The sequence below is a fragment of the Magallana gigas genome, chromosome 8 (assembly GCF_963853765.1).
Source record: "Magallana gigas chromosome 8, xbMagGiga1.1, whole genome shotgun sequence".
Classification (NCBI taxonomy): Eukaryota; Metazoa; Mollusca; class Bivalvia; order Ostreida; family Ostreidae; genus Magallana; species Magallana gigas.
Window position 1 is genome coordinate 45,770,901 of NC_088860.1, and position 11,663 is coordinate 45,782,563.

General features: G+C 31.7%; 1 protein-coding gene across 2 annotated transcripts; it reads left to right on the top strand.

The window, feature by feature from the left end:
• Positions 1-356: 356 nt before the first annotated feature.
• On the top strand, positions 357-10,195 carry LOC105343659 (uncharacterized). Of its 2 annotated transcripts, XM_066069620.1 has the most exons (6): positions 357-501; positions 768-904; positions 6,579-6,639; positions 6,933-7,025; positions 8,655-8,891; positions 9,889-10,195. In XM_066069620.1, the coding sequence occupies exons 3-6, from the start codon at positions 6,579-6,581 to the stop codon at positions 10,128-10,130; spliced, it is 633 nt and encodes a 210-aa protein (XP_065925692.1). In that variant the 5' UTR covers positions 357-501; positions 768-904; the 3' UTR covers positions 10,131-10,195. The 2 variants fall into 2 exon arrangements, with proteins under 2 accessions (XP_065925692.1, XP_065925691.1); XM_066069619.1 differs by lacking the exons at positions 357-501; positions 768-904 and adding an exon at positions 5,231-5,692.
• Positions 10,196-11,663: the final 1,468 nt, after the last annotated feature.

The window sequence follows — 11,663 nt, forward strand, 5'->3', positions numbered from 1 at the left end:
GACGGACGGACGGACGGACGGACAGACAGACAGACAGACAGACAGACAGACAGACAGACAGACAGGCAGACAGACAGACAGACAGACAGACAGACAGACAGACAGACAGACAGACAGACAGACAGACAGACAGACAGAGTTGTGTACGCAGTTATAAATGTTGATTACTGAATAGCCTTAAGGTAGAAAATTAAACAACAACACACACTCATTTATTTTTTCATAACAAACATGATCTAGCCCATTGCAAAATTCTGGTGTTATGATCACAAATAGCAACAAAATTACGTGTTATGCAGATTAAGGGGATAAGTACTATTTTCAGCCATATTTTATGTCTAATTTTGATGAATTTGTTGATTAAGCTGAGCATGTGTTCACAATTCTGCCGAGAGTTGTTCTCTGGTGACAGAATATATACGCAATATCATCCAGTCTCCGTGTGACAGTGGGAAGGGAAATGGATTGAAGAAAATAACAGGAAAAACTAAACAAATAAAGGTAAGTCTATCAAGAAATCAGCAAAAAAAAAAAAAAAAACACCCCCAACAACAAAACTATGGGACTATAGTTAATAATATACATGTTGATGGCATAAGTTAACAAAACGGTGGTTAAATCTAAATTAATATTACTTTATTCTGAAAATGAGACATTATCAATTTTTTATTAAAATTGAAAAATATTTAATTCTTAAACCGGCGTTAAGTTAAATACAAAACGATAACTATCGCACACAATTGATTCATTTTATTATTTTTTAAAAGTGGGAAGGTGGGATATATAAACACAGCCCAGGAGCCGCGCGGATTAATTGTTGATCTGACAGACAAGGGGAAACTGTAACGAGAAAACATTGAACTTCTAATCAAATGTGTCGTTCTTTGTAGTCTGCTCACAGCAGGTAAGACATCTGCAGAATTTTCAAAACCTTTTAATTAATTGCATTTATAATTTATTGCCGTCGCATAGTTTCATGTGTTCTTATCTTTTGGAGAATATTCTCCTCATATAAAGGTCTTAAAGAAAAAGAAACACCCACTAGATACGATCATAAAATATTCAATCATCAAACGGAAGACCTTATTGTTTTCGTACTGTTTATTAGGGCTTTTCGACTTTCGGTCGAAAAGACCTATTGTTATTCTGATGTTTCTTATTATTCTTTTTCTCGACAGAATTTCCGTCAGCGATTTTTTGAAAACGGAAAGACATATTGAAAAAATTATGCAACAGTCTTATAGGACTTTTAAATGACACGCGTATGTAAGGTTTTGGACATCCGGTTCCGGCACTTCCGGTTTTGAAAAGGGAAATGCTAAAAATTCATTGAAGCTCAAAATCTCCATTATTTTTTTAGAGAGAGCATTCAAGTTTTAGAATTAGATTCATCTTGTCTAGATGTACAAAATCTTTAGTGTTGGCAATTCTGTATCTCTTACCCTTTTCGAGATATTAGGGCTCAAACTTGAGAAAAGGGGGGATGAAAAACAAAATTTTTTTTTTAGAAACCTTAGATATTTTATAAGACGCCTAAATATTGTTTAAATAGACCTATTTAACATATATTCCAAGTTTGAATAAAAAATATTGAGTGCTTCCGGTTTTATGAGCCTATGAAAAATTGTCTATGGGAGTTTCAGTGTTAAACTAAAATCACGCGTCGTTCGTTTTCTCAAAAACTTTTCTAGTTAACATTACAATATTTCAGATGTATAATAATACACACATTGCGCAGACCGGAAAAGTTTTTGGGTAGATAATTCGAGAAATTTGGGGATCTGAAGGGGCCAGCATATAAAACAACCCTTTAGCTGTAACGTTTTTATTTCTCATTTGATTTTAAAAATCTTTTCAGTTTATTGTTTACAATAAAGAGTACAATCTTAAAATTATGGTCCGATGGGCCACTTTTTGACTCCTTATGGGGGTTTGGAAGGCAAAAGATCATTACTTGTTTAAATTTCAATTTTATTTTAGTAAGAGTTATCTCGCTTTGCTGTTAGAATGTAGAGCATAAGTACTATAGGCATACCAAGTTTTGTGTCCGAGAAAAGAATACTTACTTCAATATGATTTTTTGAAAATATTCCTCTGGAAATTCGAAGTGTAGCTACCTGTAAAATTCTGGAGTTATCTTTCTTTTCACATTGCACTACTCGTAAGTCTAAGCAACTGGGGATACAAAGGCGTTTAAAACACTTGAAAATAAATTAGAATTTTTTTTTTTTTTGAACATTTAATTAATAAGGGATAATGGGGCTGTCGAAAAGCCCTTACTTTTTGTTGAAGACAAAAAAAGTTCTAGTTATTATTATTTTTTTTTTAATTTTGTGCAAGCAATTTCTCGAAAACTTCTCAACCGATCTCGACGATTTTTTCACAGATTTTGGGACATCTGAATTTTAAATGTTTTTGAATTTGTTATCGTCGTCACTTCCGGTCCGGATTAACGATATATTTTGTATTTTTTTACGACCAATTTTGTGCAGAGCTGATCTCGGAAACTATTAGAGATGACTTTGAAATGTTCAGGATAGGTAAACCATGGTTTTGAGTTGTGCACTGTATAGTTGTTTTGCACTAGTGGCGCTTTTCTTTGGAGCTTGCTGAGGCACAAAAATGGGGTACATATTTTGAATCAAAATTTTCATACGTTTTGATCAGTATCTTTTTATCGGTTAATTTTTTTGTCAAGACATATGGAACAAAAGATATAAAGAATCAAACGTTCTATCCACCAAAATCAAGACAAGGGGGCTGGCCCCTTTATTTAGGGATCAAGAAAATCGTAAAGTCTATTACGAATAACTTGAAAACGATAAATATTTTGTTATGCATTATAGAATCAAAGTTGTTGATCCCTACAATATCTGTTTGAAAAAGTCATCGTCAGACTAATGTTTGACGTAATTAGGGATTTTTATTCATTATCTTAAAATTGGGGGGGGGGTGTTAATTTTTGAATTGTTTCGATATTTCATGGTATCATTTAAAAAAAAAATCGGACGGAAGACCTACTCGTTACTCGTTTTTCTTATTTTTTTTCCCCAAATTTTGTGCATGCGATTTTTCGAAAACTATGTGACCAATTTTGACCATTTTTTCACAGACAATGGGACAGTGCTTGAATTTTATATGTTTTTGAAATTTTTGGTGTCGTCACTTCCGGTCCGGTTTTACGGCTTATTTTGTAATTTTTATACGACCAAGTTTGTGCACGCTTAAACTCAGAGACTATCAGAGATATAATCATGAAATGTTCAGGATACGTAGACTACATTTGAAAGTTGTGTCTATTGTTAATTTTTATTATTTTTCTTTTCCAGAAATTTTGTGCACCCGATTTTTTGAAAACAATTCGACCGATTTCCACAATTTTTTCACAGAATATTGGACTTGATATTACCGTCATACATTTAAAATAATTGTTTGTCGTCACTTCTGGTACCGATTTATCAGCCATTTTTGCCATTTTACGACCTTTTTTGTGCACACACAAACTCTGAAACTATCAAATAATTATATGAATATGTAATTTTCAGGATAGGTAGACCATAATCTGAAGTTGAGCCTATAGTTTTTGTTTTATGCCAGTGTCGCCATTCTTAAGAGCTCACTATGGCTCGAAATTTGGGTACAAATTTTGTTCCCTTTTTTTGTCTACAAGATTTCTCTGAGATGGCTCAATATATTTTATTGAGTGATAGAAAACTATTATATCTTCAGGAATTTATTTCATTTTTCCAAAGTTCATGTCTCATTTCTCAGATAGCCTTTTTTAAATAAATGTTTTACCCAAAGATCTAAGAAAATCAAGCGATCAATACACGAAACTTAGATAGATGTCAATTAAATAGAGAATTTGTTTACCCGCTTTTATTTTGTCAACCGTAATTTCCGGTCCTCTGCTGTTGTTAAAACAGATGATTGGACACTATCTGAATTTTATACAATGTATGTTTTGAATTTTTTGCTGCCGTCACTTCTCGTCCTGATTTGTAAATTTTTACGACCTATTATGTGCAGAGCTGATCTCAAAAACTATTAGAGATATGACTTTAAAATTTTCAGGATAAGTAAACCATAGTTTGAAGTTGTGAACTATTATTTTGTTTATAGCCAGTGGTGCCATTTATTTGAGCTCAGCTGGCACGAAAGTTTAGTACGAATTTGGAATAAAAAATTTTGGACGTTGAGGATGGTATTTTTTTATCAGTTGATATTTTGTTAAGACTTATATAACAAAAGTGGTAGAGTATGAAAAGTTCTTTCTAACAAAATCAAAAAAAAGGGTCTAGCACCCTCATTCACGGGCCAATAAACTCGTAAAGTCTATTACAAATAACTTAAAAACGATTAAGATTTTGTTATGCATTATGGAAGCAAAGTTGTTGATCGTAACAATATCTATCAGGCAAACTCATTGCCACACACATTTATTAGGTAATAACGGATTTTTGTACATTATCTGAAAGTTGGGAGGGGGGAGGGGGTTAATTCTGAAATTGTATCGATTATTCGTTGTATCATTTAAAACAGAAAACGACCGGAAGAGTTACTCGTAACGATATCGTATCTAGTATTATTAGACTGTTTATCTTGTTTTCTAATCAATTTTACACGACACTCAACTCGTCACCATGCCGTCATCAATGTGTAATTCTACGTAATTAAAAGGTTGATCCAAAAGTAATGTCACACTATACACTATCGTGTTTAACACTGGCGCTGTCTTGTATAAAATGTTGATTAAATATGTTGAATACTTAACAAGATATTGATGTTTATAGCATGATATATACGTGACATCGCCACGTCATGAATTAACGTCCTTTTTTTAAGGTTTGTATTTATGTATAAAGTATATGTTTCAAAATTTGAAAAAGACCCAAATACAATATTTTGAAACAAATATATTATAGACTTTTTCTAACTGTTTTATAAAAAACTAGGGAATGTTAGCGTCCATTTCGGATATCTACGCAATGCCTTTAGTCTCTAGACCAATGAAGAAAAAAATGGACATGCGAATCGTGGTACAAGACATTTTTTGCTTCGATATATAGAAATCACTAGAAAATGTACTGGAATTGACATATTTACCTAAAATTGAGAGCCAGTGAACAGGGTACCTTAAACGTGGTTCCAATAATAAATTAAATAGAAGATATACGCACTGAAGGAAAGCTTTTAAAAAGATTCTTATGAGCTATATCTGATCTACTTTCATGACTTCTTGAAGAGACCTAGACAAACTGATAGCATAATAAATAATATCCAATATACGTATCCATCGATTACAAAAAGAGTAATTAGTAACTTTATGGAAAAAAAGATCAACTATTTGAATAGGTACAAGAACATTGGTACAAAGGATCTTTCAGATAGCAGAATTACATGTAACTTAATATCTACTTGCTTCCTTAATTAACACCCCTGTGCATCACAACATGTTGTCCCCCTTTTTTAATTATTAAATGACACGTTTTGTTATTTGATAATTTTTTTTCTTCAAAAAAGTGTTACATTATCATATTTTTAACTTATCTATTTGGACAAACTGTTAATGTTTGCTATCTAGACATGAATGATAAATAAAGCTGTCGTCGTGCAGTGGTATAAAAGGTTTCCTAACCAACACTGACCAATACACACTTGCTTGGAGGGCAAAAACATTCACAGATTCATGGTAACGTAAATTGTTTTTAAATGTTGTTTTAAAATACAGTTAATAGATTAAAATAAGATTATATAGTATATTTTATCTAACATTCTTTCTTCACGAAACTGACTGTTTCTAATATTAAAAAAGCACTAAAATGTTTAAGTGAAAATAGTGTTCACTATTAAAAGAAATATTGGTGTTTTTCAAACGCCAATATTTCCGTTTGTCTTTAATCTAAATGTAATACGTCATCTATGATGAAGTGGCCTATGATGATGTCAATTATGATGTTATTACGAGAACTATGGAATGTTCGCATTTAATTACAATGTACCTATTGTTTTACCTGTTGCCAACTTTCAGTGATTAAACGGTAGCATTGCATCCCGATATAATTATTTGAAATTATCGCAGTAAAAGTTAAAAACATTTCTTTAAAATTGTTTATGTTTTGCTTCTAATTATTTCATGATTATTTAGCTAAATATGTAAACGTATACATGAATGTATCGCTATTTTTAAAGTTAAATTATCAAGCATGTAACCATAAAGTTGAAGACCATAACTCACATTAATATTATATTCATTGTAAATTCCTTTCGTTAGTATAGAAAAAAGTATCCAAATATTAATATCTTTTAAAGTAGAGAACTTAAATTAATTAATTATAAACTCTGCAAACTTTGAAAAAAAAAATATTAACTTTGATTTTTTAAGTTGTGAGGATTTGTAAGTTGTAGGAAAAAACTATCATTATATAAATAGTGTCCACTTCATTCTAAAGAAAAGTTAGAAGGGATACCAAATTTCATCAATTTGTTTAAAGAAAGGGGGGGGGGGTTCGTTAAAAAATATTTAAGATATACAATGACTGTATGATGTCTGTATTAACGTGTAATTTTTATAACAGATGACAGGTTTTGTTTTCTTATTGGCGTTGTTTGTCGTAGCACAGGATCATCAAATACATGGTAATCCTCTAATTTGAAATATCTTATAAAGTTGCTATAATTGTTTTTTTCACAAATGCATGGTAGATTTTGGATACAAACATAAATTTATTTATTTTTTTATATTTTTGTTCTTGTTCCTTTTGCCAAATTATATGAGATACAAACCTAGTTAGACATAGTAATTACTTTTTCAATTAAAAAAAATATTACATTTAAAGCAATGCATCCAATTTTCATAATTAACATAATGTCGTTTTATTATACTTTTCTTTTGGTTGTTAACATTTGATACCTTTGAACGTGATATATAGTCAATGGAAGCGGACAAAGCGGACAAAGCAGTGTAGTATACACACGATGGGGAAGTAAATCATGCAGTGGTGACGCCGAACTAGTTCATTCAGGTAAACTTTAACTTGTACACTAAATTCACTTATGTCATTTGCTGAGAATCTTTTATGCATTATTTAAGGTAATTATCCATACGTCACAAAACAACTTCTGACGTAATTCACGCGTTATTACGTCTTGTCCGTGCCCGATCTAATTTAGTGCTAAAATCAAAACGTGTATTCAAAATAAAGAAATCAAGCTGACCTGGAAATTGATTCAAAACAAATCTATTAAATATCTTGACATCTGCAATTCTATTAGGCCTAATAATCAGCGAAATGAAAACATCTGTCGATTGCGTACTCGTTTTCAAAAATATAGACCGCTTGCTTTTGTCCTGCATAAACATCAATGGATTTTAAGGTTGAATTAAATCCAAATCTTTGAACATTAATCCCTGAATTTGTCCATGAACATCCAAAATGAAATCCTGACCGAGATCTATTCCAGTGCATAAGGGAGATGAATACACAAGGGGAAATAGTTTGACCTATATCATCTTTATCCTGTTCGCTTAGCTACGAGCAGAGATATATTTTCCACAAAATAATGTTTTTAGAATTAAAAATCATACGCTGAAGAAAAGTTATTTCACTTTAAAAACAGTCTTTAAACCAGTAAAAAAAAAGGTTGAATATAGGTTTTGTCTTGAAAACATATCAGGTAGTTAGCAGTATCCACGCGTGTGACTGCAATTTCTAAATACCGATCTTGATCCATAATACTTACCAGGATCAAAAGAAACCAACTTTCGCAGTTCAAATAAAATAGTACAGATTAATCAACACTTTGTTTAGATTATGTTTTCTATTTAACAATAATCTAAACATATTTTTTAGAGTGATGAAATAATAAACCTATGCACAATTTTATTTTTACAGATCGTTTTGCAAAATATATATTTTGATGATTTTTACCAAAAATACGCCCATTGTGATCTTGATAAGGCCGGTCCTTTAGGAAGTTTTATTTCCCATTGATTAAGAACGTTACAGTTTAAATGATATCTATATTTCAGAGAATTATGTACGTAAATAAATTTACTAGAACTTAAATTCGCTTTGAACATTTGTTTCAATTTATCTCATCTGTAAGCATATTTCTCTATTTTTTAATAAATAAGCAAGTGTTACATAAAATCTTTTGTTTTGAAATAATAATTTTATCTTTTCAAATAGGATGTAATTAAAACATTTATTTTATGAAAGTCAAATTTCAGGCCTAGGCTTTTATTCTTTATGTATGAAAAAAGCGCCGTTTTCCGCAATCGGTTCTATTTTTAGCAACGGCCCCAACTCTAATAATACCGATGGACCAGCCAACGGGGTAAAATTTGATAGGGGCATATCCTTATATACATGTTTGAAAAATATGAAAAAAGTTCTGTACGCGTTTTACTTTTCTAGTGGGGTATGGACCATTACCTTAATAATCTTTCTGAATTGTTTTCATTTTTTCTTTTAAGAATACATCAGAATGTGGGACAATGTTATCGTTTAGTGTTTAATTTTACTGTATAGTGTCCTTTGATGTTGAAACTAAAGAAACATCGTTTCAATTCTGCAAAGTTAGTTACTGTTGATATTCCGGGGTAGAGAAAACAAAAAAACAAAAAACCTAAACCATATTGTTTTTTCTAGGTTATGTTGGAGGATCTTACTTCAACAACAGAGGAGCAGCAGTAGAACCTCTTTGTTTGCCTCGAAATCCGCAATGGTTATGGTACAGGGATGGGATGGAAAATGAGAGAGCTTACGTACATGGTGCTGAGTACAAAACTCACACTTCTCCTGGTGGCCTGAGGGGTGTTCATGATCAAGATGTCCCATGTGCTGTGTGTTTAAAACGAAAGAGATTTGTGGTCAACATGTTTCCAGGTAGGGAAAAAATGTTTAGATGTTTGTAGGCTGCATTATGATCTAATAAGTCATAAACACCTTCGAAATCTTTATGAACCATTGCAAATATTTTTTTTCGTTAAATTTCACATGAATTACAGAACGAGTACGCACGCTTTCACGCAGCGTTTCATTTGTATTGTGACGTCATCTTTTTGCTTGGTTGACGCCATGGCGTGATAGTTTCAACTGCAGATATTCGGAGAAATTTGTTGAAAATAGCTCGTTTGATGCGTAAAATTGATATTATATTGTGGAATAAACATAAATATCTCGAAGTATAAGCTATATTTGGGCTCGGGTCGAAAACGTGAAGAGGGTTCAGCAAGCCTAACCCTCAGTCACGTTTTCTTAACCCGTCTAATTATAGCTTAATTCATATATTTCAAGACAGTAACCATGTATTTTATATTCATGACCCTTAATATGTGATGTTATATATTTTTTTATTACTTAAATATGTCTGAATGCTTTAATAATACTATAAAGATCACATTTTCCGCCTTTCTCAAATACAAAATAGCCATTATCTGACAAATCTGGGAAATTGGGCAAACAAAAATCAACTTTGATAAGACCCCTGGAACAAACCAGGAGGTAATAGGGTTTTTTTTTTTTTGGACTTTTTTATGCCTTTTAGCAATAACTTTAATATGTAGAACAGAAAAAGAAATCCCTAGGACAGAAGTTCAAAAAAAATGTGCAAAATTTATACATTTCAAGCAAAATCCCATAGGGTCCTATGTTAAAAATTAACAAACTTTGAGATGACCCCCTAAACAAACGGTGTGGTAAATGTCTTATTTTTTTATCTTAAAATAATAATTATATCAGGAGAAATTCATGTAGAAATTTTCATCCAAAAATCTAGGGCAGAACAAATTAGACCCGGCCTCGTTAATTTCAATAATTGTTTGTTTTGCAGTATTATAGTAAAGGTTTACGCTAAGTCAAACTTAATTTAGCTTTTTTGTAGCACGAAAAAACTGCTACAGGGGATGGACCTTAGAGTATCGTGGCTACCTAATGGCGGGTAGATGGAATCATCAAGCTGCTACTTCATACACCTGTGTTGATGCACATCCGGAAGCTGTACATGGAGGTTATGAAAATAGAAATGGCTACCTGTTCTACCACGTAGAGGGTCTCTGTGGTTCCCTTAAGTGCCCACCATATGTTAATGGGAGAGAACTTGCTTGTGTCGTTTGTTCTAAGTAATGAACGTAATGTGCAATGCTATAATATCAACTATAAATAAATGAGTAAATGGCACATCTCATAAAGCTTTATTATGAATATGATTTTAATTTGTTATTCATATTTTGCATTTAATATGTGAATCTAAGACTACACAGCCATAAATTTACATGTAAGAAATTTACATAAAGTCTGATAAAAGGAATATAACCTAGAATTCGAACATGCAAAAACTATTTTATCTGACCAAAACTTGAACTATAGGGAACCATTACCTTAGCTTGACCCGAAATGTTTAAAAAAGTACATGTAATATTGTATTGTAAATCTACTGCAGATGACAATGGTTCTTAACATGTTTGATATTTTTAATTGTGCGCCAATTATACACATTTTTCATTCATTGTTTCTTAAACTCTTTTAACTCTTTCGATGTCCTTAGTGAAAAAAAATAAACTAAGACCGATTACCTTTTGTAATTCACAAACATATAATGCCTATTACCCCGTTTTTATACTTGGGTAGGTAAGATTAAATCAATTAGATTCTTTGTTTTAGAAAACCAAACTATAGATCTTTAACAACCATACAAACGTGTATAATACAATTGTAGAAAATGTACAATACAAATAGAAACTATACGATACATATATATAAATCATAGTTTAGAATTAGGATTTGTAGAATACCAACGCAAATTAAAAAATACATATTTGAATTGCTGAATACAAATAGAACTGTATACAAGACACATGAAAAATATCGAATGTAGCAACATTTTAATTGCTATATTCATTTGATGAGATATTGGCGCTTCTGATTGGTCGAACTATTTCTTTGATACCTGCATTAATAAAAGTTTAGCCCGATCTACTTTTCTCAACTGTTCTGATGTAGCACTATCTATAGAACGGGAATTTTCAAAATAAACTCTGTCAACAAAATGTAAAGTTTTGTCTATTTATTGTCAGCAAACAAAACACAACTTTATAAACATAAAAACTTAAAAGTTTAACCTTCAAAAATAAACAAAACACATTATTTGATTCACGAAATAGAAAATTAAGCGTTTTTTTTTCATAATTTCGTCTGCTTGAGATCAATCAACATTACTTCGAGGCTGGCTGTTCCTTTTCCAGAATATTTAAAACGAACCGATAGGCCTTAACACTTTCACGGTAACTTTGCTGTTTAAATTTGGTAACAATGATTTTTAAATTTACACACGTACACGATCAGTCATCAGAATAAGCATCGTAAAGCAAAGCTATGAGTATACATGCATCAACTCCTTCGGCACATTCAAAGCGGCAAATATACCATTTAAGTTCATCACTGGCTATCTAGTTACCACAACGTTTACAAAAGTCGCTTATACATACCATTCTTTGTCGACATATCAACTAGTTTTGTCCAAGATCGCGTCTCCTTGGAGGGTTATGTTTAGTTGCATATTCCAGCGATCTCACATGAAAACTAGATTAATTACGAATTTTTCAGCACAGTGAATTATATCACAAGCTATCTCATGTATTTTCCTTTCGTTTTCATTTC